Source organism: Cydia fagiglandana, chromosome 4, assembly GCF_963556715.1.
Source record: "Cydia fagiglandana chromosome 4, ilCydFagi1.1, whole genome shotgun sequence".
In the NCBI taxonomy this organism is placed as follows: Eukaryota; Metazoa; Arthropoda; class Insecta; order Lepidoptera; family Tortricidae; genus Cydia; species Cydia fagiglandana.
The window spans coordinates 13,460,486-13,487,243 of record NC_085935.1 but is presented as its reverse complement, the minus strand read 5'-3'; the positions used below and the strand labels follow the sequence as shown (position 1 = coordinate 13,487,243).

General features: G+C 40.5%; 1 protein-coding gene across 1 annotated transcript; it reads right to left on the bottom strand.

The window, feature by feature from the left end:
• Window positions 1-1,009: 1,009 nt before the first annotated feature.
• On the bottom strand, window positions 1,010-26,721 carry LOC134663814 (chitin synthase chs-2-like). The gene is made up of 23 exons (XM_063520324.1): window positions 26,310-26,721; window positions 25,594-25,688; window positions 23,431-23,675; window positions 22,107-22,273; window positions 21,180-21,510; window positions 17,169-17,371; window positions 16,629-16,944; window positions 16,022-16,242; window positions 15,554-15,633; window positions 15,133-15,284; window positions 14,147-14,620; window positions 12,536-12,736; window positions 11,455-11,681; window positions 11,050-11,217; window positions 9,850-10,155; window positions 9,064-9,293; window positions 8,377-8,497; window positions 5,884-6,036; window positions 4,943-5,119; window positions 3,846-4,013; window positions 3,135-3,372; window positions 2,085-2,230; window positions 1,010-1,178 (listed from the first exon to the last, which is right to left on the bottom strand). The coding sequence occupies exons 2-23, from the start codon at window positions 25,683-25,685 to the stop codon at window positions 1,038-1,040; spliced, it is 4,557 nt and encodes a 1,518-aa protein (XP_063376394.1). The 5' UTR covers window positions 25,686-25,688; window positions 26,310-26,721; the 3' UTR covers window positions 1,010-1,037.
• Window positions 26,722-26,758: the final 37 nt, after the last annotated feature.

Below are 26,758 nucleotides of genomic sequence, written 5' to 3'. Positions count from 1 at the left end.
TAGTAGAGGGCTAAAAGTATATACCACAATGTTTTTTTAATTATTTTTCCCTTAAATAATAAAAAAATAGACATCCTTTTAGAGTTCCATTGCGATATTCAAGAATTTTGGATTTCGCTCCACCCTAATGCACACACAACATCAAATAAAAGAAGACTAATCAAAATATGAATAACTACAAACATATTTAGTACTATAAGGCAAACTATTGATTGTAGATAGATATCAAGTTTAAGATAAAATATTGCCCCCTAATTTGATAGTTAACATTAATATATGCATAATGTACGGGGCCGTTAAGAACCATCTACTTCAACCGTCAAATTCGCGGAACAACTTCTGGTAAATGCACGCAAGTTCCGAGGTTTCGAGGACTGAGAAAGGGCCACGGCAATCGCTGCACCCGTGTACGTACACCCAGCTGCAATTCCATTCATAAAGTGGGTATGCGCTTTTGTAACTGTGTGTACATACCGGGTGTGGCCTGTAATATGAGCAAAAAATTAAACTGTAGGCTGTACTTCTCATACTGACCAACATTTGTTCAGCGACTTTTAAAAATTACTTGCGGTTTGATATTTAATACACTTTAAAGTTTATTCTAAGACGCAATGTATTGCGAATTTTGTTATGTTTAAGGCGTGACAAGCAACGTCAATCACAATGATATGGCGTGGCGATGGCGTCCATTGAAGGTAATAGTTATTTTATATGAAACATAATAAATAAATATTATGGGACATTCTTACACAGATTGACTAAGTCCCACAGTAAGCTCAAGAAGGCTTGTGTTGTAATATAAATATAATTTTTAAAAGTTGTTGAACAAAAGTGTCACCGTTTGAGGAGTACAATCTATGTTTTAATTATATGCTCGTGTTACAGGCCACACCCGGTATATATGCGGGAACAAAGAATGTGCGTAGAAATTCAATAGGATCCTCGGAATTGCGTGCGAAGGTACCTAGATAATTAAAACAATCAAACATACGGTATTCAGTCCATATCTATTGTGTAAGTAATAAGTAGGTACAGTGTTACATAGGGTTAGGGTCTCGGAACCTGACGGTGCTGCGTCGCGGCGGGAGCGGCGAGTCGAGGTCGCTGTCGAAGGCCGGCTCGTAGCTCTGGTTCACGTACGCGCCTGACGTCGACGGCCGGCCCAGGTCTTGGCGGAGCTGCAAATAACGATCGAACTTAGGCCACAGAAGAAATAATAGTACTACCGTACAGAAAGGACACTTCGTACAAACCCGAAGTTTGACAGCGATTCAGGGTCGCATCGTGCTATCCCTTTCTAATATATAGCACTATCCCTTTCGGCTATTTAGGGTTGTCACAATTCAAGTGATTATCTTATCTGTGGTCGTGAAAGGAAGGCAAGTGGTGCCAACCCTAATAATTGCTCGGAGCAATGCTGAGCCGAACGGAACCGAGTTCGACCGAAGTCAGGAGTGTCTCCCCGCTGCTTAGGCACTAGTCCCACCAAGCGCGATTAAGCGAAAAGCTATCGACTATTTTCTCGCTGAAGAAACAAACAAAAGATAGAGATTCCGTGTCGGTCGCTGGCTGTTCACACTGCCGGCGAGGACTCTGTTTACACTCTTTATTCGCAGCGATAACAGCTATCAACGATAAAATCGCTCAGCGATACTCGCTAAGCGATGCTCGCTTGGCGGTCGAAGAGACCATGCAACCTACAGTACAGTACAATTCTACAGTACAGCGCGGAATACCTTTAAACTAGCAATTTTTGTATATTTATTTATATATTTCGGGGATCTCGGAAACGGTTTTAATGATTTCGATGAAATTTGCTATATGGGGGTTTTCGGGACGAAAAATCGATCTAGCTAGGTCTCTCTCCTGGAAAACGCGCATTTTTGGGTTTTTATATGTTTTCGGAGCAAAGTTCGGTCTCCCAGATATTATGTAAAAACCAACTAGATAGTCTGCTTGCAAGCATCTGTGATTTCCTGCAGAGTCGTCACTCCGGCTCCGTGTTATCAAAAGATGGTACCTCTACCAGGACCTCTGATACCGATGAACAGACATACTTGTATTATATGTAGAGTGGTACTAACCGGGATGGTCTGGTTGGCGAGCTGCGCCTGCGACTTGCGGCGCTCCTGCAGCACGGAGTCGCGCCGCGCCTGCAGCGCGCGCAGCGTGAGCCGCCGCGCCGCCTCGGTGCCGCCCAGCGACGGCAGCCGGGCGAGGATCTCCGATTCTAATTAACAATAGACAGTCGGTTTTTATCGATTTTTAGGGCCAGTTGCACCAACCACATTTGATAGACTGATCAACGTCAGCCGGCGCTTTTCTATGAAACTTTCCATACATAAAAATTGAGCGAACTCTTTAACTATACGAACAGTTTGGTGCAACCGACCCTTAGCCTCGTAGGGGCTCAAGACGATGCGAGAACTCGCATGCGAGTTTCATTACATTGTGGGTTTTGATCGGTCGGTTGAATTGGACGTAACCAACAGTCCGCATTGTAACTAAAATCGCATGCGAGTTCGCGCGCCGTCTAAATCAACCCTAAGGCACAAACTAAGTACACTCCGTTTCAATCTTATTGGAACCTTTCATAAAGTAATATGTCTTTTGCTTTCTCACACAAATGGAATTGATTCCAATTTACTGTACAAGAAGGTTCCGATTAAAAAAAAAGGATAAGTATGGTGGGCCTTTCGTGGGTAGTAATAGTAAAGTATAGTATTTCGTACGATCATCTGATGTAGAATCAGCTATATTATCAGTGTTATGATTGTTATGGCATACCAAAGTGCTACGACCAGTCGTCATTTAAACGCGATTTAAATTTTTTGTATGACAAATGTCAGATTGACGTGTCCCATTCACACTCTTTCTCCCAAAACCGTTACAATCGAATTATAAAATCATAATTTTAAAACCCGGGTATGTCCTTAAACTACGTCCAAGACCACCGGTGGTCGGGCAGCAGCGTCCCTCAAAGTCGGTGTACTCGACTGCGATTGCACCCGCCTGCCAAGCGTGGCGATTATGGCATTCACCCCCCATCAAGGGGGAGGCCTATGTTCAGCAGTGGACGTCTTATGGCTGAGATGATGATGATGATGATGAATTTTAAAACGGACAAATCTTACTCGGATTCTGTATGACAGAAGAGAGCCTCTTCTCAAAATTGGCCTCCAGGTTAACTTCATTCGGCTTCACCGTCCGCCGCCGCTCCAGATTCTTGATGGTCTGTCTTCTGGTGACGTGTGCGGCGTCTATACCGTCGTCTGCCACCGGGTCGTCCGTTATCTTCTTGTTGTTGAGCAAGTCCTTGATAATTGCAAATGCTTGGGTCTCTAATACGGCGTGCTGGGTTGTGTCGTTGGGCTGTAATTGAAATGTATGGTAAGTTGTTGGTTACATTATATTATGTAAAAAAGCGTGGCGGTTTTGGCGGTCTGGGTGAATCGGCCACGGTACAAAAACCTACGTAACAAAGCCATCGCGGTTGTAAATTTTAGTACCTTGAGTCACTGACAGTGTACTGACATATACGCTAACGTCTACGTAATATACTTTCTTTACATCTCGCTCGCACTAATATTGGCATGTGGTACGAGCGAGATGCATAGAAAGTAAGTTACGTTCTCGATAGCGTTTATGTAGCCACACTGGAGTTGCAAGGGTTTAAATTTTTTTTATATAAGCTCTCATAGTCCTAAACGGTCAGCTTAAAATATTCCAACTATACACACACCGCAACCTACAACACCTACAATGTCTACAATGTCAATGTATGAATGAATGAATGTTTATTTGCATCAAATAAGCGTATGTAAAATAATAAAAGGATAACTTACCGACTTTGTGCAATACCAGTTCAACTTGATCGTAGACAAGAGATGCGTCAAAGTTCCCATTCGGTGGAAAAGCATGGCGGTGAACTGGATCAACATCACAGAGCCGAAGAACACGAGGAATAAGGAACCGATCGGCTCCAACATCAAATACTCTCGTTCGATTTGAACCTAAAAAATACATTTATTCTCAAAATAGGGTCAAACACATTTAAGAAAAAGGTCACTTCTGTGGACAATACAATAAAACTTCTCGATTGAATTGAGTCGAACGACTCAGGTTCATAGATATCCCGTTTTTCTTATTTGAGTCTCAGTACTGAAAACGTGTATCCCGCCTGTAAAGATAAGAAAGGATTAATGTTTCGGCCAACACCGATACCGAGTATAGTTACTTAGTATATTCGTCGCTCTCAATAGCGAGTACAAACCCAGTCGCCGTGGCCGAAACCGGCCAGGACAGTATGATGACTTACTATCACAGACAAAACATCCTCCAGACTTAGCATAGTCGCGCTACCCCCTCTGCCACACTTACGGTAATTTTACTCCATGATCGAGTCGAAAGTGTCTTTGTGTGACGTCCGTGTCTTTGAACGGACCAATGACGGCACGGAACTTCGCTCACCTCATCCCGCGCACCCCCGCATTTTTGGCATCATCGGTTGCATGAAATAATTGCTCTAAACTCGGTCTAGAGGATTCCTAGTCTATGCTTACTATATTGGATTCCTCGTCATACGAAATGTCCACCTTCTGTCCGAAAGGCCACTGGAAGTGCAGCTGGTCCTGGTTGAGCTGCAGCAGGAAGATGACCACGACGAACAGCGCGTTTAACATCACGAACGCGAACACCATTTTGTCGCTGAGGTCTTTTAAATACCTAAAGATACATAGTATAGTTACTTACTATATTGGATTCCTCGTCATACGAAATGTCGACTTTCTGTCCGAAAGGCCACTGGAAGTGCTATTGGTCCTGGTTGAGCTGCAGCAGGAAGATGACCACGGCGAACAGCGCGTTCAGCATCACGAACGCGAACACCATTTTGTCGCTGAGGTCTTTTAAATACCTTAAGATACATAGTATAGTTACTTACTATATTGGATTCCTCGTCATACGAAATGTCGACTTTCTGTCCGAAAGGCCACTGGAAGTGCAGCTGGTCCTGATTGAGCTGCAGCAGGAAGATCACCATGACGAACAGCGCGTTTAACATCACGAACGCGAACACCATTTTGTCGCGGAGGTCTTTTAAATCCTTTGCAATACGATCCTGCAATCATAAATAATTAAGATGCCTTTCGTAGAGGCGAAACACGTGTCGAGTATTGTTCTTTTGGTGGTGGTTTGTTATATTTATTTGCGTATTTATTTTTGCGGAGGCCTCCCGCACGAACGGTGGGAACATTAATTGCATGTAAAAAATACGCAAGTAAGTATAACGGGTAACACTGATTGACTAGCACGTTATCTTTTCGCGGATTAGCAAAGTAATATTTTGGTTTTAATTAATATGGATTTCCGCAAAGTAACGCCTGATTCTATTCACTATTCGATCCTGCAATGTTAGGCTTTTTAGAAAATCTATTTATGTACACAATTTCTTCAGCATGAATTCGATTCAGTGCTTGAGATGCAGTGGATTCAGCCAAAGTTTTTGAAAAATCGTAGTGATTTTTGAGATCATAATATGGATGCCGAGAAATATTAATATCAATCTTGAGGCCTTTCTCCAGTAACTTGAGTAATAGATTCGAACCCGAATTAAACAACTTTCGCTTGATAGAAAAATATCACAAAAATAGGTCTACAATGCACCATTATTATTTTTTTACTATTTTTGCAGAAAAAGCAGTCGAGTAAACCTCAGTCCGGTGTTCCAAAATGTCCCGAGTTCGAATCTCGCTTGCCGGCTGTGATTTTTATTTATTTCTTAAGGTTCATATTGGGCTAAGCCGCGCGCGTTGATGTATTTTGCGGTCAAAGGTATCAACTTTAGACTATAAAGTTCATTTTGCGGCAACATAAGATACTAACTTGTTCTTCCTTATTTTCGTCAAGAGGCCTCAAGTAGGTGTCGATGAGGTCCTTCCAGAACTGGTTCTCGGCTGTACTGAGGAAGTCGACTTCTCCCTTTCTTACGTCAGGATCCTCCACCCAGTAGGGGTTGATCAGGTCATCTCTCTCTTCCTGTCAAAACGGGAAAATAAATATTTATTTATTTATCATTTTAAATCAGGCAACAAGGCCATATTACAAAAACCTTACGTACAGACTAACATATATGTGACGTCCCACGGGTAAAGGTACCTTATTAGGCCAAGCAATAAGAAGTTATAGAGGGAAATGCTAGGAACACAATTTTTGACTACGTAACTTTGTTTGGACTAGTTAGGAGGTGAACATATCAAAAGTCCCCGGCCGTAGCCCCGGTGCTGGGGGGTAGAGGGGGGAAAGAAGGTCTCATTTTTCGGTTTTTCACTTATATCTTGGAAATTTTGCATCTTAGCGACATGACTACTAAGACAAACCAAAAGCTGATAAAATTTGTTACAAGTTTTATTCAGTCAAGTTTTTCGATATCTTGAATAGTTTTTGAGATATCCGCTCTTGAAAGTTTATTTAGGGCTTTCAATTTTATCTTGATATCTACATTAGTGATGCTGCTATACCGTGTTTGGTATCATTTTCGTATAAATCGGGGGTGCTGAATTCAATTTTGGTATCACATTGACACCAATCCTAAGAAAAAACATATAAACTTTAAACAAATACCTTTTTTTTTTAATTCCTCATCACACTTAAACCGCTCAACCGATTTAATTGAAATTTGGTATACAGATATTTCGAGTCCCAAGACAGGACATAAGATACTTTATATCTCAATAATCATCCTTTAAAGTTGTGAAATGGAGTATGGGGGGAATTCAACTTCGTCGACGAAACTGAATTCCTGAGGTTAATACTGCTCAAGGTAAGGTTTGAAGTCATGTTTGGTATCACTTTCATCTAAATCACAGATGTATTCCGTCCTAAATTTCATCTAAACCGGTTCAGCGGTTATTGACTCCCCATACAAACTTCCACCCCACTTTTCACACCCTCAAAAGATGCTTTTGGTTATAAAAACTATCCTATGTCGTGTGTCGAGATTTAAACTATTTCTATACCAAATTTCAACGAAATTGGTTCAGCGGTTTAAGCGTGAAGAGGGATTTAAAAAAATATTTATTTTTAAATTTTGGTTTTACTTCGGAATGGTGTCAATGTGATACCATAAATGAATTCGGCACCCCCGATTTATACGAAAATGATACCAAACATGGCCTAACAGCTTCACTGACGTAGATATCAAGATAAAATTAAAATCCCTAAATAAACTTTCAAGAGCGGGTATCTCAAAAACTATTCATGATATCGAAAAACTTGACAGGATAAAACTTGTAACTAATTTTATCAGCTTTCGGTTTGTCTTAGTAGTCATGTCGCTAAGACGCAAAGTTTCCAAGATATCAATGAAAAACCGAAAAATTCAACCTTCTTACCCCCCTCTACCCCCCAGCAGCGGGGCTACAGCCGGGGACTTTTGATATGTTCACCTCCTAACTAGTCCAAACAAAGTTACGGAGTCAAAAATTGTGTTCCTAGCATTTCCCTCTACAACGTTTTTTGAGCATTCATTTCTTGACCTATATGGCGGTTGGTGCTTACGCTATTATTAACGCGGCGCTATGCGATGTAAGCGCCAGCCGCCATAAGGTACCTTTTTCCGTGGAACGTCACATATATGCATTTTATAAACTAAGATTAATGTTATGATATGAATAATCAATTCGCATGGCTTGGCCAGATATGAGTATTGGCAAAAAGTAGACAAAGGAATAAGTACAAAGACCACAAACATATTGCAGTATAATAGAGTAACTAATTTGTTAAGCGATTACGTCACACAACGAACGACGTCGCACAGCGCCATCTACTTTAGGCGACAAAACTGCGAATTGTACTTGTTATAATTTAAGTATTCTAAGTTATTTTTGTCAATCAATCAATCAATAATTTTATTTCGTTATCATAGGTGTAAATACATTAGTACAGGTGATAGGGTGTTTTTTCAATGCAGCAGCTATGATAATTGTTTAAAAATTTATGAGATTGCCTTGAAGTGGGGGATCAATTATAATTGAGCTCTTATAGTAAATAACGAATAACATAAATTGCATCGGCTTTTGATGATAAACAAATGAATAAATAAATAATCAAAATTAATAGTAAGCTGAAAATTTATGATATCACGTTGTATCAGCTGAGACTGCTATTTTCATGGCACGATATGTATTGTATTCTTTGTGTTTAGTAGTCTATGCTATGACACAAAATAATATTCAGCGGTACTTGCACCATCCAACTAACCCGGGGTTACCGTTAACCCAGTGTCAAATTGTACTGGTAACCATGGTAACTCCAGGTTTAACCGGTGAACCCCGGGTTAGTGGTATGGTGCAAGTGGCGCTTAGAGAATCAAGTTACCCTGGGTGTGTCAGCAGACAGGTCGTCCTCTTCCACATATTCTTCCAATAAACCATGTGTCTCCCGCAAATGTAGGGTGGACCGGCGCCTCGGAGGTTCAGGGGCTTCGCTGACGGCGCCGCTACATAAACGAACATCAGAACAGATCAAGAGGTTAGTTCAAACTTACATTGCGACATCAAAATGATGTCAGTCGCGCGTCGCGCGTGCATTTCGCTATAGTTCGTTTTTTTTAGCATTAGAAATAAGGTAAACAATCTTGATGTATCTTTTGATTGAAAAACACGTTTGATTGAAATCATTTAGATATAATTTTGATGTCACAAGTTTAAATTTGCCTCCAACATTAAAGTTTGGTTAGGGTGGTATTCCACCTGTCCAATTTCTTTGTCCAAAGTGATTGCATCTCACTTCCTCATTAAGCAAAATGTGAGACGTTGTGAAAATATATTTGTATCAAAAAAATTCGATAGGTGGAATACTAACCTAAGCAAACCCTAATGTTGGAGGCTAAATTCAAAGTCGAGACATCAAAATGATAATCTAAATGATGTCAGTGGCAAGGGCGTAGCAAATAAACGTTATACGGAATATAGGTAATATAATAGGTATATGCTAGAATAAAGCCAGTTGTAAAATGGAGGATTCTATAAACATATTTTACTAAAGCGAATATAAAGTACTTACAGCGTGTCCAATTTCTTCCCAAGCTTCTCAAGCTCATGAGAGATTTTGAGCAAATGCAAGTCTTCCTTATGGTCCTTAGGGTTAGTGCAGCACATGCACTTGAAAAGCCCCGCAACGCTCAACTCCATAGAGCCGCTGTCGTCCTCAGAGTTGCCAAACAATTTCTTTACACTTTGAGTGTCCATTTTCTTTTGAGCTTCTTCTGCATCTTTTTTCTCTTGCTCGATTTCCTTTTAAAGGCGAATTGAGTATTTTACTTAGATAAAGCCATATATGTAATTGATGTAAATATTAAATACCAAATCAACTCATTATTCCAAAACAAAGCGGTTAAAAATCTCTGACGCGCTTTTAATACTCTAAAATTTACTACATCTACGTTTTAGAACTGTGGCTGCACTTGATTAGTTATCAATAATGACATTTTTTTATGATTTTATGCCAATAGCGGTGTTCAAGAGAGGACACCATAAGGCCGCGGACTGGACGCACGCGACCGGCGGGGCGGCAAGCGACAAATCAAGGTCATTCATACATAGAGCTCGAACAAATGTGTGAACGGCCTTGAATTGCCCCTCACCGCCCCGCCGGTCACCTGCGTTCAGCCTGCAGCCTACCTGATGAGAAATATTTGGATGATTGAAAAGATATAAACTAGAGACACAGTTTTTATTTATTATTTGGTGAAATTAAATAGGTATTTGTTTAATAATTGACTTTGATTCAAGATACTTAAATCATCTTATAATGAATTAGAGAACCATTAAACTTCATAAACGTACTCACCTTTAAAGTTTTCTTCTGCGCCACCTCACGCGTACCCCACGAGACGTTGTTCAAATTGCACAGCGAGTATATAATCAACAACATGTACATGCTAGGAATCGTGATGTAATACACAATCAGGTACAATAAGCATATGATCTCCTGCGGATGCAGCGCGGCAGTTATGAAGAATATGCCGAAGGTTATTATGGTGAAGATGCTGGAAGGGGCCAGCCAGCCGTCCTCGACTATTTGGAGAGCTATGCCGACTATCACCATCATCATTAACATGGCGTATAAACAGGTTATGGTCGATGCGAGCATTAGCTGTGAGCAAATAAGTTTTCTGTCAAACATTTCATTTTTGATACAAGATTACTATATTTTTTAACTGTAACTGTATTTTTCTTTCAACAGGCAACTAGTACTTATCGAGACAATTCTAACAAACATAAACACAACTATAGTCGCACCAATAAACGTCTGCAGCGGATTTGATAGCCCACGCAGTGTAAGTGTTATTTATACGTCATAATGTCATAGAAGTTTGACGTTTAAAATGACACTTGCACTGAGTGGGCTATCAAAATCGCTGCAGACTTTTTACGGTCTAACTCTAGTTGTTTTATCACAGAGTAAAGTTCTCATGGCTAACTCCTGTCTCCATCATCAGATCAGCTCTATGGTGCGATAATATTGCATTGTCACCCGACTTATATGTATGCAAATTTTCAGCTTTGGAAATCGGGAAGTGGGTCAAATTTAACTTGCAAGATTTGACCCTTACGAACATACATACATAGTTAGGCACATTGCAAGTTAATAAAAAGCTTGACAAGACACCGTCGCCTAACACATACAATTTTCCGATGAAAACAACGGACGCTTTTGTGAAGCTACTCACTACTTACATGTAATTCAAAAGTTTGAGGATGCTAAAATAGGTTTGATTTTTTTTTTCTTTAGCCTATTAGGCCCACTTGCACCATCCCACTAACCCGGGGTTAAGCGGTTTAACCGTCAACTCAGTGTCAAATTGTACTGGTAACCATGGTAACTCCAGGTTTAACCTGTTAACCCCGGGTTAGTTGAATGGTGCAAGGGTGCCTTAGTGTGTTCCACTGCTAGGCAAAGGCCTCCCCTCTTTCCCGCCACTTGTCTCTGTGTAATATTTCTGATTATATTTTAGAAAATCGATAAAAGTTTTTGCCTTAACATTACCTGTGTTTCAGACTTGCAAGTCATGCAGACGGCGATGAACAACACGACGGGTATCAAGTTCAATATGAGCGCGTTGATATTGCTGATCCCTGTGATGGCGTTCATGGCGCCGATCATCATGAGGAAGATGGTCCCGGGGCCCAGGACCGTACCCACCATCAACAACATCTGAAAACACAAATAAATGAGGCACACTATACCAGGCGTGGCTCACTCCGCGATTTCGTCGCTTTGCAACAGGTACACCCGTCCCACACCAATTTTGGTGGCTATTGTCTGTGTTCGTGAGTGTAGCTGTCGGGAGTCACATAAAAAACTGGACACACGTAACACAGACGTTCAAATGAGGCCTATGGCATAAATTTTACTTGCGTTTTGTGAATGAGACGATCAGAATAAATTTACCTGGTAACTTATATAGAGTGTCGAAATGTTATCGTTAGACTTGACGGTTTGCTTGGCGTCGCCCAGCAGATCGAGTATGTTAGCCATAGTCGAGGGCACCCAGCGCCGGCGCTGGTTGTAAAACTCGCCGAACGACTCGGGACAGTGCGTGTACGCATCGGACGCGGCCGAGTACTCGACGCGGTACCCGCGTTGCAGGAGTAGTGTACAAAGCCAACGGTCTTCGCCTGGAATTTGGAAAACGAAGTGTTTAAGTGTGGTATTCTACCTGTCCAATGTGTGTTTTGTCTCACATTTTGCTTAATGAGAGAGTGAGACGCAATGACATTGTACCAACATATTGGACTGATGGAATACCACCCTAATTAATGCGTGCCGTTTAGCATGGGTGCCGAGAATCAAGCATGTATTTTTCTGCGTGATAGTCAGAAACAATGATTCGTAGATAATCCAAAGTAACCGATACTCCGGTAAACCAAATTTATCAGTATAGTGTGTAGCTTTCAAATAAAGCTAGACGGCTAATCCTATTTTCTATTGTTAAGTAAAACCGCTCATGCCACGTGCCACAACCACCTGCATAAAAAATACAAACTTCGGTTACTGAGTGTCGGCGAGTCGAACGCTACAGAACCAGTCTAAAATGTGCCATCGACATGCGTAACAAAGACACGTTATCGGAGAGCACACCTACACTGGTTTTTTGAGCGTTGGACTAGCGCGCGCTCAGTACGGTTACCATCAGTTTGTCACTGACATAAACGCCGTCGAGAACGTAATTTACTTTCTATACATCCCGTTTGCACTAATATGCGAGTGCGAGCGAGATGTATAGAAAGTAAATTACGTTCTCGACGGCGTTTATGTCAGTGACAAACTGATGGTAACCGTACAGGTGCCAAATAGAATAATGAAGACCCTTTTTTGCAGGTAAGTAGCACGTGCGGTTTTACTTAACAATAGACAATAGGATTAGCCGTCGAGCTCTATTTGAAAGCTACACACTATAACAGTAGAATAAAAAGCACCCGGTGCCACAGGCCTTAAAGAACCCCAGAAAACGAAATAAAAAATAGCGAACCTTGATCATATTGCACATAATGCCTCGCCTCGTGCGACGTGAGCGTGTATTTCTTCATAACGTTGTCGTCCATGAGAGCCTTCCCTCTGAAGAGTGAGAAGCAGCCGGGGCTACAGAGTACGCATCCGATCATGTGTTCCGTCGCTTTCTGCAGCCAATGGCCGATGGCGTACTCGAACATCTGGTACCACGCCATGAAACCTATATGAATAATACAAAAATACTTGTTAATAATGCGGCTATATAACTTGCTATTTTATACTAAAATTACAGAGATGTGAAAAATACTTTATAAAAAGTATTTAAATACAAAATACAAATACTTCCTTGATAATACTATTTCAAATGCAAAATACAAAATAGTTTTTGAATTTGTATTTAAATACAAAATACGAAATAGGTATTTTCAAAATACTTTTTAAAAATACAAATACTTTGCGATAAAAGGTACCTACTCTGAGTAGTGAATACCTAGTCTGAATTTTAAAAGTATTATTCGGAATTTCCGAGTTGAAAAGACCCTTTATTCTTTGAAATCAATCCTGTATCTAAAGTGCAAATTTCTAGTTGTTTGCTCATATTAACCGGTAGGATGTAGGTATGGATGAAGGTTTTTAACGGCCAACTTTTAAAGCATTAATTTGTAATGTTTAACAGCTAGTATAATGCCTCTCGTTAGTGTGATGAAAACGTCTCGTTTGTGTTTCACCAGGGCAGAAAAGTTTGTTCTCCTCTCGTGCGTTGAAACCCTCGCAACACTTAAGATTCCACTTTTTTAACCACTCGCTACGCTTGTGGTCATGTGCGTCGTTACTAAACAGATTCAACGGTTCCATGTTAAAAGAATGAGAGAGTTGCCAGGATTGTGACATCAGAAGAGATTGTAACTCCTACCTACATTACCTACCTACTATAAAGTATTTTGTATTTTGAAAATAGAAAATAGGTCCCAAAAACTATTTCAAATAAAATACAAAATAGTTTTCTTCAAAAGGTATTTAAATACAAAATAGGTATTTTGCATTTTGTATTTGCATTTTAAATACAAGTATTTCAAATAGGTCACATCTCTGTAAAATTATAATGCTGTGGTATACAGGGTATTTATATACTATTGAAAATAAATTAAAATTAGACATGTTTTCGTGTTTTTTTCTATCGAGCCAAGTTTTTGCTTGGAGTCTGTCCTAGGTTGCAAATAAGTCTAGTTTCCGTGTGAATTATTTCACAGCAATTACCCTACAGAAAAAAAGGGTAGAAGTATAATATAAAATTTTTGTGTTAGCCCCAAGTAACCCCTTGCCAAACCTAAGCCCCCACCGATGCGTTTGCCGGATTAGATCAGCGTCAAAAACTATTAACAACTACGGAACTCGTCATATGTGCTTGTCATAGGCATAAACTTCTGACACATGACAAAATAGTGTCTCGCTTTCGCAAATAGGCGTCTTAGGCGCTCCACACATCAAACATTTTGAGACGAGACGCATCTTACACGTCAGCGGAATTTGAACCTTCTGTACACTAATTACATTCCATATTTCAATATCGTTAAGTCCCTACTCCAGCCGTTTGATGTAAATATTTAATAGCACTGCAGTATTAACAAACCTGATCCAACCGGATGAATGCGTCCGCAAGCCGCTCCCAAATTCTTATCCTTCTTCATCAAATCTACGAGCAATGTCACTGCAGAAGGTTGGAAATCAATATCACCGTCAAGAGCCAAAAGGTAGGTGTTTTCAGCGATTTTTTCTTTACGCTCCACTGAAATTTGCAGGTCCATCAAGCGGTGGCCAAGGAAATAGTACATGTACATCACTTGAGACCATCGCTTTCTGTGTCTTATCTTGGCTTTATCCTTCAAATGGCATATCAACTTGTTTTTCCCGGGTAGTATCCATACAAATCTGCCCCCGTAAGGGGTGGGGTACTTCTTGGGTGCTCTCAGTCTTATATTGGCTGCATGGACCTCTGAGGCTGCCTCATCCATGGTATCTATTAAGCATTTTACGAAACGGTTCACTTGGGACTCTTCGTTGCTGTGATCTGATACTTCAAAGGCGTCGTCCATGAAAATATGCGCTGTAATGAAAATGCCAAAGTTATAGACTTTATTGTGTGATATTTTTTAGTTGTCTTGGGTACGATGACGGCTGTCATATCCATAATATTATAACCGTAAAACGGAACATCGGCAAAATATGTATTGAGATGACAACTGTCACCGTGCCCAATAGATTACCTCTAGCGCCAATATCTACTTTAAATTTATGAGTCAAAATAATACCCCCATGCCAGCGCTATTATCTAGTGAAGCTAAAGTTGTAAATCTTCTAACACTGCGAATTCTTTTTTAACTTTGCAGTCGCTCGTCTAAAGGCCAGAGCATACCGGTTGCGTGTCCGGAAACGTGCACGTGCGCTAAAATTTTGGAGCCGTGCACGCACACGTCACGCAAGCAGTGTGCCGTCTCCCATTAGGATCCGTGTAATAAATATAAGTTTTACGCACGCGTACAGATGCACGTCAGTAGACGCACACGCATTCGGTGTGCACAGACCTTAGGAGTTAATATTGCGATTAAAAATACGTACCCTCAAGCTCATAATAATCTGGTGACATAATATTGAAATATTTCCTTTCTATACGTTTTCCACACTGGTGCGCATCTAAGCGGCAGATGGACTTCAAGAATTCAATCATTTCATCTTTAGTTTCGTGCCACATGGTCGCACAAATGTATATTCTGTAAAATACATAAAACAATGCAATCATGTTTATAAACATAAACAGTCATGCAATATGATAAAAAATAACAAAGTTGCGAAAAATTCCCAACGGAAAATTTTATTTTATTATGAACTCAAGCTCATACTTTCCATTTCCAAAATAGAAATATTCTAATGAAGTTATTCAAGGATTTCCGAGAGCTATTTAGATTCCCAATTTAACCTTATTAAATTTATACATTCTCCAACTGTATGTATGATTATAGAGGCTAGAGATAGGTTGTACCTGGTTATATTATCCGATGGATGGGCATCGTACGCGACTCGATCGGAGCTTGCCATTGATTCATCTTCGTCTTTTAGTTCCTGAAACATCGTAGCGTCATAACCTCTCATATTTAGGAAAAGAGTAAGACATGTATTGTTGCGCTACATCACCCGAGCTACAATACAATATCTCTCAAGTCATAGAATAAGTAATAGTATTATCATATAGAACGGCCACGCACCGCCCCGCCCTGCCTCGCATTACCTCGCCCCGCGACTGGCCGCGACATGAAACTGGCGGACTTCTGGCGTCCGCTCAGTAAAGCGACTTACACACACATACACAATGACGCGTGTACAGACGTGGCGCGCACACATATAAACGCAAATAATTTTTGTTGTATGGCGTGTCCGCCCTGTGCTCAAATAGCCACAGCCAAGACATTTTACGACATTATGTCTAAAAAAAGAACTCTTTCATACGTACGTCGTAGTCAACATCAACGTCGGAATCATTCGTCCTATTCAGCAGTAGACATTGGTCTATAAGCGGTCCACAGTACCAAGGCTTGGCGAACAGTTTGTCGGTAGCCGCGAGCCTCTCGCAGCGCGGTAGCCACGCGTGCTGTGTGATCCATGCCTGAGACATGAGCCATAGCAGCCACACCCAGGCCATTTCGCGGCCAACGTATTCTCTTAGGAAATATACTGTAAAGGAAAAAAAATTATGAGGTGGCTATGAGTCCTGAAGGTTACTACATACATGGTGAATACAAATTATATTTAAGTAGGCACTCAGCGTCATGGAAATAGCACACCTTCACATGGTGCGAGCGAGCGAGGTGGTGGATTGTGAGCGATTCTAGCTCTTAGTGAAATAGTTTTTCCTTATTCAATTTGACATCATTTAAAAAGCTAATTGAATATCCTTTAATCTGATGTCTCTTTTGTTTAAGTGTTTTATTAATTGTGAAGATTGCCGGCCTTTAAAAGAATCGCTTGCGCCCGAAGGTGTGCGAATTCCGTGACGCTGAATAAAAGATTTGCAAGACCGCTGTAAAAGTTAATTTATTAGTGCATAGAAGCCTACTAACCTGGAGGTATTTCGAAGAACAGATAGTCCGGTATTGTGTTATGGAACGCACAAGGATTGGCATTCCTAAGCCCGCAAAACACAATCAACAGATTAATAGTCAGCGGGCCGACCAGACTCAGAGCGAATGTGAAACTGAAGTTTTGTATGAGAATCTTGCAAGCGAACTTAGCGCCGCCGAAGCAGACGTATGCACTTGCTACTTGTATGAAAGCGACCCATAACGCGGCTGGCCAATGTACTGGCAGGTCTATACTTCCGTCGGTTACTTCGTAGTCCAGTATGCCTAGTACGGCGTCTCTTATTACCACTTGGACCTGAAAATTTTCATTGATATTCCTAAATAAATGCTGTACGTATACACTACACTACGCTTGTACAGTCAGTATCTATTTTATGGTACTATGCTATGAGTCAAAGAAAAAACATAGGAAATAACTCCAGGAACAACAACGACTCAAGACTCGGCAAATGAAAAGTTATACATATTTATAAACGGATACCTCCTAATTTTGGAAATACCAGGTATTTATTAACTTACCTCGTACGCAGTATAAAATCTTTCTCCAAAAGCATCGCCTACGGACGTAAAGAACGCCACAGGATCGTCGCCATTAACGTGCAAGTATATCATGATACAGAACATAAACACGGCGATCTTCACCAAGGAAAGAACCCGGTGCATGTGATAACGCGATTTCTTGATGCCCTCGCGCAATCTATTTAGATAAAGAACCAATGGCGCTGTAAAACATAATCCATCTGATTAATAGGAGCTAGATACATTTTCCTTGTAAAGATTCACAGTAAAGGAATTGTATCTTTGTTTAATTCCGAGAACTTCGACACGCATTTTTGCATACATTCACATTTTATAATAGGTAGCAGTGGCGGCGCGTCCATAAAAGCCAATTCCCACCGGCTTGCCTGTTTTTGGACGTTTGAGCAGAGCTATAAAGGAAATATGTAAGCCAAATTAGCCCCGGCTTGCCTATGGATATGTTTGACGCGCCGCCACTGATAGGTAGGTACTTACTTGAAGACTGTCTACAACTAACTTTGATTGCAATAACTAGACTATAGTCTGTGCGGAAAGAGAAGAGTCGTGGAATGTATGGGGCCCAATACAGACTCTTCTCTTTCCGCACAGACATAACAATAATTGCGCAAAAATACTCCAGTTAGCTCACGACGGTGTCACCCTATTTCACAGACAGAAATTTCATAGAATGTCGTTTCTCAGAAATTCTTTCATATATTATTTGGTTCATATACTTTTAGTTCCAATATTATTGTTTCATAGACTATTTACTTGGTTGAAACATATTTCACAGAAATTCTGTTGAATGTATATTACTATCAAACTTTTTAAATTTAGAAACTTATCAAACAGTAGAGTTATGTTTCGTGTATTCTTGTTTCGTAGACACAGATTTCATAGATGGTTGTTTCATAGGAACTGTTTGATATAATATTTAGTTCGAGTATTTTCTTTCAAAATATTATTATTTCAGAACTTATGCACTTCATTTAGATTTATTGAGAAGAAACTCAATGCAAAGAATTGTAATATTAGAACTGCGAACCCCGCTGAAACAAACTGTTGCCAGAAAAGTAGGTTAGGTTAGAACTGCGACCCCCGCAGAATCAAACTGTTGCCAGAAAAGTAGGTTAGGTTAGGTTAGAACTGCGACCCCCGCAGAATCAAACTGTTGCCAGAAAAGTAGGTTAGGTTGGGTTAGAACTGCGACCCCCGCAGAATCAAACTGTTGCCAGAAAAGTAGGTTAGGTTAGGTTAGAACTGCGACCCCCGCAGAAACAAACTGTTTCCAGAAAAGTAGGTTAGGTTAGGTTAGAACTGCGACCCCTGCGGAAACAAACTGTTGCCAGAAAAGTAGGTTAGGTTAGGTTAGAACTGCGACCCCCGCAGAAACAAACGGTTGCTAGAAAAGTAGGTTAGGTTAGGTTAGAACTGCGACCCCCGCAGAACCAAACGGTTGCTAGAAAAGTAGGTTAGGTTAAGTTAGAACTGCGACCCCCGCAGAAACAAACGGTTGCTAGAAAAGTAGGTTAGGTTAGGTTAGAACTGCGACCCCTGCGGAAACAAACTGTTGCCAGAAAAGTAGGTTAGGTTAGGTTAGAACTGCGACCCCCGCAGAAACAAACTGTTGCCAGAAAAGTAGGTTAGGTTAGAACTGCGACCCCCGCAGAAACAAACTGTTGCCAGAAAAGTAGGTTAGGTTAGGTTAGAAATGCGATCCCCGCAGAAGCAAACTGTTGCCAGAAAATTAGGTTAGGTTAGAACTGCGATCCCCGCAGAAACAAACTGTTGCCAGAAAAGTAGGTTAGGTTAGGTTAGAACTGCGATCCCCGCAGAAGCAAACTGTTGCCAGAAAAGTAGGTTAGGTTAGGTTAGAACTGCGATCCCCGCAGAAGCAAACTGTTGCCAGAAAAGTAGGTTAGGTTAGGTTAGGTTACAAAGATCTATGATTTATTTTTTGACAAAGTAAGTATTGAGTTACTGAGCCTTCTATGAAATGTAAATATTAAGTTTAATAAAATGTGAAACAAAATTCTATGAATATGCAGGCTTGGAAACAAGTTTTATATAAACTTAATATTATAAGGAATAATAATATATGACCTGAAATTTTATGACATGAATTTCGAAACATTATTTTTCTGAACTATAAAAAATCTACAAGTACAGCTTCTACAATGTAAGTGCACTGGAAGTTGATCATTCTATGAAATGATAATATGAGAAACATTTTCTATGAAGCGCAATTCTACGAAAATGTAGTATATGAAACAACGTACAACCGCTCACGGGTGTCACCCTATTTCACAGACAGAAATTTCATAGAATGTCGTTTCTCAGAAATTCTTTCATATATTATTTGGTTCATATACTTTTAGTTCCAATATTATTGTTTCATAGACTATTTACTTGGTTGAAACATATTTCACAGAAATTCTGTTGAATGTATATTACTATCAAACTTTTTAAATTTAGAAACTTATCAAACAGTAGAGTTATGTTTCGTGTATTCTTGTTTCGTAGACACAGATTTCATAGATGGTTGTTTCATAGGAACTGTTTGATATAATATTTAGTTCGAGTATTTTCTTTCAAAATATTATTATTTCAGAACTTATGCACTTCATTTAGATTTATTGAGAAGAAACTCAATGCAAAGAATTGTAATATTAGAACTGCGAACCCCGCTGAAACAAACTGTTGCCAGAAAAGTAGGTTAGGTTAGAACTGCGACCCCCGCAGAATCAAACTGTTGCCAGAAAAGTAGGTTAGGTTAGGTTAGAACTGCGACCCCCGCAGAATCAAACTGTTGCCAGAAAAGTAGGTTAGGTTGGGTTAGAACTGCGACCCCCGCAGAATCAAACTGTTGCCAGAAAAGTAGGTTAGGTTAGGTTAGAACTGCGACCCCCGCAGAAACAAACTGTTTCCAGAAAAGTAGGTTAGGTTAGGTTAGAACTGCGACCCCTGCGGAAACAAACTGTTGCCAGAAAAGTAGGTTAGGTTAGGTTAGAACTGCGACCCCCGCAGAAACAAACGGTTGCTAGAAAAGTAGGTTAGGTTAGGTTAGAACTGCGACCCCCGCAGAACCAAACGGTTGCTAGAAAAGTAGGTTAGGTTAAGTTAGAACTGCGACCCCCGCAGAAACAAACGGTTGCTAGAAAAGTAGGTTAGGTTAGGTTAGAACTGCGACCCCTGCGGAAACAAACTGTTGCCAGAAAAGTAGGTTAGGTTAGGTTAGAACTGCGACCCCCGCAGAAACAAACTGTTGCCAGAAAAGTAGGTTAGGTTAGAACTGCGACCCCCGCAGAAACAAACTGTTGCCAGAAAAGTAGGTTAGGTTAGGTTAGAAATGCGATCCCCGCAGAAGCAAACTGTTGCCAGAAAATTAGGTTAGGTTAGAACTGCGATCCCCGCAGAAACAAACTGTTGCCAGAAAAGTAGGTTAGGTTAGGTTAGAACTGCGATCCCCGCAGAAGCAAACTGTTGCCAGAAAAGTAGGTTAGGTTAGGTTAGAACTGCGATCCCCGCAGAAGCAAACTGTTGCCAGAAAAGTAGGTTAGGTTAGGTTAGGTTACAAAGATCTATGATTTATTTTTTGACAAAGTAAGTATTGAGTTACTGAGCCTTCTATGAAATGTAAATATTAAGTTTAATAAAATGTGAAACAAAATTCTATGAATATGCAGGCTTGGAAACAAGTTTTATATAAACTTAATATTATAAGGAATAATAATATATGACCTGAAATTTTATGACATGAATTTCGAAACATTATTTTTCTGAACTATAAAAAATCTACAAGTACAGCTTCTACAATGTAAGTGCACTGGAAGTTGATCATTCTATGAAATGATAATATGAGAAACATTTTCTATGAAGCGCAATTCTACGAAAATGTAGTATATGAAACAACGTACAACCCACGATATATACGACACGACATATTGTCTATCGAAGAATTTGTAATATGTAATCCAACAAAATATCGTTGTGTATTAATTTTAAACTTACTAGAAGTTTTCGGGTCGGCATGAATATAATTTTCCCACCATCCAAGAGATATGAAAACAGCGGCTACTGGTATCAACCACAAAACCTTCGTCCCGTCTAAGAGAGGCCACACGACGAAGGACGTCACTTGTGCCGACACAGCCAACACGTCCAGAGCTATCTTCATAGGGTACCGAGGGTCGGAACGATCTCTGGTAATGGCGTTTAGAAGTCCTGGCACGAAGCATAGGGCGTTCATAAGCATGGCGCCCTTCACTACATCTAACTCTGGTAGAATTAGAAGAAGAAAGAGAGCTACGCCTATGGTGTGAAGCGTTTCCACGAAAAAGGCCTGGTGATAACAAAAATATCAATTAATATCTATCATACTAAACCGTTTAAATGTTCGCATAGATATACAAGATAACATGAAGGTAATCTGCAGGTAAACAGAAAATCACTGTCTATATTAATTTTCAGTGATCGGATTTCCTGGTGCAACACGACCTCATACATTATGCTAATATGGATAGTTATTAAATATATCTCTGATTTTATTACATCAAATAAACAAAAACATTTACTAACTGATAAAATAAATATGTCTACTCAATATCCCGCCGTGCTGAATCGTATAGTCCGATCACTTAAATATAAATATAAATGTATTATTCGCGCTTTTTTTAGAACCATTCATTCAGGCCAACCGCCAATCACCTAATTTAATGGCTCCTCTAAACGATGGGCCAACGCCGGCCACTCCAAGGGACGCAGCCATGCGGTAGAATGAGATAGCGATATCACTTTCTCCCTCTAACGCATAAATGCGTCCCTTGGAGTGGCCGGCGTTGGCCCATCGTGTAGAGGAGCCATAACAATCTAAATCATCAGGCCAAGCGGCCTAACTATATGTATACCTAACTTATTAAATAGAATTTGTTAACTTACCACAAAAAACAGCATTTTAGTCGGTTTAGAGGCAGTTTTGAAGAAGCAAATCCTAATTGATCTTAGGAGGGTTCCAACTTCGGGGGCGGCAAACACGATAAAAATAGCCCACAGCCATGATATTCGTTCTTCTAAGGGCAAAACTGTTATGAACTGTTGATCCAAAGCTGAAAAAAAAAGCTATGATTAGTTAGGTGGGAGTACACAAACTCTTAACGCCTTGGCATTAAAGTCGCTTTTCTTCTTCTTCTCTCGTGTCGAGGTTCCTCTTAAATTTAAACAGTGGATGCCCAGAAAGCAGCGGTGCTGACAGCCCTGACCGTCGCATCCCTCAGGTCAGATTTCGAGCAGGAGTACGGGCACGCGGGGCACGCCAGCAGGTGCGCCATAGTTTGCGGTGCTGTGTTGCAGGTGCAATGAGTCGAATGGCCGCGAAGCAGTCCCCAAACGGCCATGTTTTGTTTACAACGGCCGACCTGGGACCTGAGCCTGTTCAGCGCCTTCCAGATGGGCCATGGTTCCTTGTGGCCGGGTGGTAATTGTTCCGACACTGGTACATATATGTCTGGTGGCGGGCACCGGCTCCGCCAAAGTGAACAGCGAGCGTCGGAGTGTTCGCTCAGCAGGGGGCTGGTAAAGTACAAAGTCGCTTTTGTTATGATACCTACAGACTGCTGCGAGCGCTGCTAAGAGCGCTGGTGGCCTAGCGGTAAGAGTGTGCGACTTGCAATCCGGAGGTCGCGGGTTCAAACCCCGGCTCGTACCAATGAGTTTTTCGGAACTTATGTACGAAATATCATTTGATATTTACCAGTCGCTTTTCGGTGAAGGAAAACATCGTGAGGAAACCTGCATGCATCTGCGAAGAAATTCAAAGGTGTATGTGAAGTCCCCAATCCGCATTGGGCTAGCGTGGGGACTATAGCCCAAGCCCTCTCGCGCTCGAGAGGAGGCCTGTGCCCAGCAGTGGGACGTATATAGGCTGAGATGATGATGATGATGATGATGACCTACAGACAGACCATTAGGTTCGTACTAATATTGAACCAACGTAGGCCAATCAAAAGAGACGCAGATATACCGACGAGATAGCAATACCGCTTCCATACTTAAAGCGTAACTGGGTCCCTTAGATTACCTTGGCCCAATACAAGTGATCGAGCCTCAATAATTTAAGTACATAAATACAATTAAATTTAAACACTTTTCTTTTCATTGTTTTCCTCCTCCTCTCTTTCTTGTTTTGAATATCACTGAAGTTCCAGTATATTTGTTAACGATTTTAGTTCAAATTAAAATTAAATATATACTGATGCAAGCTTACCCAACGCTTTGTTACAATGCGTTATCCGGCGATCTTTTTTCAACTGCGACGTTATGAGCAGTAGCGTGCCCTTCGCAATAACCGCCGCCCCGAGGACCACTGTAAACACGACGATGTACGCCAACACTTTCAGGACCTTGACGCTGAAGTCTATCCATTCTGTTGTGGCCATGGAGCCACTCTCCTTCTTTACCGGGATTTCGAGGAACAGGTCCCATCCTTTTGTTTCTTGTGCGGTTTGCGGGCTGTTGGATCAAATATTTTGAATTATAGACTCTTCTTCTTTGCGTTATCGCGGCATTTTTGCCACGGCTCATGGGAGCCTGTGATCCGCTTGACGCGAGACGGAAAGCGACTGCCATCTGACCTTCCAACCCAAAGGGGAAACTAGGCTTTATTGGGATTAGTCCGGTTTCCTCACGATGTTTTCCTTCACCGATTTTGAATTATAGACTGATGTTTGATAAAAACTATTCTATTACTATGTCGTTTCAAATTTGGTATAAATCAGTTCAGCGGTTTAAGCGTGAAGAGGTATATTATAAGACATACAGTTACCTTCGCGTTTATATATTCGCATATATTTGCAGGGACATAGCGATTTCTATGTGGATTAGGACAGGAACTCTAGAACCGTGTCGTATACATAAAATATAAGACAACAGTTTGATTTCTGATCCTTTTAGTGGTGTTCCTCGGCTTCAAGAAACTCGATGGTGCCAGTCTGAAAACTGGTGCCGTTACCACCGCCAGCGTCTTGAATTCCCCCCTTTCATTTCTCATACATTCGCATTTCACGTCTTAAGTCCTAGCTCTCGCCCTAGGTTCTAGCTCTTACCTATTTTTAGTAATGAATAATTATGTTTTTCGGTATATGACTAATTATTATCATACCAAACAATGACCTATTGTTTGGTAAATATTCTCCAAAAGGATTAAGATAATCCGAGAATTACGGATTACCTAATGAATAATGATAAACAACGAATTTCTTTGTGAATGTGCATTGTTACAATAAAGCTAGGTTTATAGGTGTGTGTAAGTGTGAATGTGGGTTGGTATTTTGGTGTCAATCGATTGGTTTTTATGACGCGTGTGGATTAGGCTACATCTTTAACCGAATTCGAAATAGGAACACAATTTTAACAAAAAAAACGATAACGAATTAAACTTAGTTTCTCTAACGATTTAGGTACTTGAAAGTTTAGGGTTCCATGAAAGTGAAATGGACATATTTACTTAAATTTATAAAATAAATTAAATTTCAATTTCTAATTTTGTAAGTATTGACGCAAGCAATGTACTGTGAAGGTAGTCGGAGCCGTGATAACGCAAGCTGTACGTATCGATCTGTAGGTGACTATGTTAATGAAGGTACCTGGAGCCCTAATATATAGTGTTTGGCTGCCCAACGGAAGCCAACGGTTGGCAAAGCGCCGAGAGATAGTGCTAGCTGCTTGCTTTTAACAATTCTCCATCGTTGATCCAACTTTGGTATATTGTCGGGTTTAAAAGCAAATAATAATAGATTCAGAAAATATGCACGAATAAAAATATTAGTACTATGTACTGTTTGACGTTACAATTTAGATCCATTGCTTTTTCGTTAATATGTCTGTATCAAACAAATATAGCCTTACGTTGTCTTATCGTTTATCATCAACGGACGTTGAAATCATCCAATAAGTATTTTGATTCTAATCATCTTGTATGTAGGTATTGTACCTACGTAAGATACTACTGTTTTTAGATCCTAATCTGCATCGAAAATACCAGTACAAAAATCGTACACAAAACATAGGTACTTTGATACAAGCAGAAGATATCCTATGTAATTCCTAGTTGACCGAGCGTTAGCGAAGGTGTCCGTTTCAGCTTGAGCAAATATGCTTTCGTATGTCCGGATGTTCTCTGCAGATTACATTTCTCATCAGAGGGCCTACCGAGAACCACGTTCGACGTGTTGCCTCTCTGTCGCACTTGTAAATTCATACGTAAGTGTGACAGGCAACGTCGAAAATGGTTCGCGGTAGATTCTGGTCAAATTTTGTAAGCAGGTTCGGTAGTTAGATATAATTGTTCTGGCGTTATTTAACTTAACTATGGCGGAAATTAGAAGAGAGAGAAGCTTTCGATTAAAACAAAGAATAAAAAAATACATACTCAAATTCCTCGGAGTCGTCAAAAAGCGGTGTGTACACGTCAGAATCTTCGTCGCTGTCTCTCCGTCCTTTTAGGCCGGAGGACATCGCCATCGCCTGAAACAGCGGCCATCTTCATTACAAAACAAACTAGTATGTGTGTATGTATGTGTTTATTCTGCTGCTGTATATCTTTCGATACCTCTCATTTAGAGAGGTATGAGCGGCCGTGCCCGCCTTTCGGCTGCGACGGCTGTGGCGGGTCGCTCCCCATCGCGTGGGGAGGTCAGTGGTCGTCATTTGGAGGACGACAGTGTTGTTGGTGGTGGTGTGGGCCAGCTCTTCGCTACCGATCGTTTACCCAACCCCACGACCCCTAGCCCGGTGATACCGTTTGAGCGGGGCCAGGCATCGGGGCCGCGAGGAGTGTTTATTCTACGCAGTAACTTTGCCGCCTTTTGTACGAGTATGAATACAATTAGCGGGTAAACACTGCAGTGGTCTATTATCATTACTTTACCAAGAAACACATAGATTTTTTTATTTGCAGAATATGATCCTGTTTAGTCCTTAACAAGGACAAAATATAGGTAAAGTTAAGAACTGAGAACTGGTTGTAAAGTAGGTATATTTAAGCGTAGTCTTGGTCTCTGTAGGTTTTACAACAAAAGCGCAAATTTATTTCCATATCAATTAGGGTTTTATAAATAAGTAATAATTAATTGGAGTCAAACTCACCTTTTTGGAAATCCCTTTTTTAACTTAATTTGGATAACTGCCACAAGAATTGTGTATAAAATTACAATGAAACATCACAGTAAAATCACTCGAACACTTTGTAAACTAAACAATAGATTTTAATTATTATCAGTCAATGCATTAAGTAAGACCGGCCAGTATATTAAGTGGAGGGTTGAAAGCCATATGAGGTATAAAATACCTATCACAAATTATCTTTCGTTGTTTTATCGACTTGATTACGTACTTAGCCGCTATCTAAGATCATTAAAGCGACCGTGATTTCAGTTCCTACGAATTAAGGAAATAACATATCATTATCATATTTGCTATCTGTGTATAGTTCGATTAGTTAGGTGCAAGTTTAATTTGCTTAACTGCAAAGAGCTAAGAAAATATAGTGGTCGTAATAACCTAGGAGTTTAAAAATGTTAACTTTCTATGATACG

Bases quoted from the DNA above. Each gene is read 5' to 3' on its own strand.
- LOC134663814 (XM_063520324.1), bottom strand. From the start codon at position 25,685: ATGGCGATGTCCTCCGGCCTAAAAGGACGGAGAGACAGCGACGAAGAT. The intron at 11,682-12,535 runs GTTCGCTATTTT...TCCAAATTCCAG, and splicing joins TTATGTGCAATATGATCAAG to GCGAAGACCGTTGGCTTTGT. The intron at 1,179-2,084 runs GTTAGTACCACT...CGTTATTTGCAG, and splicing joins TCGCCAACCAGACCATCCCG to CTCCGCCAAGACCTGGGCCG.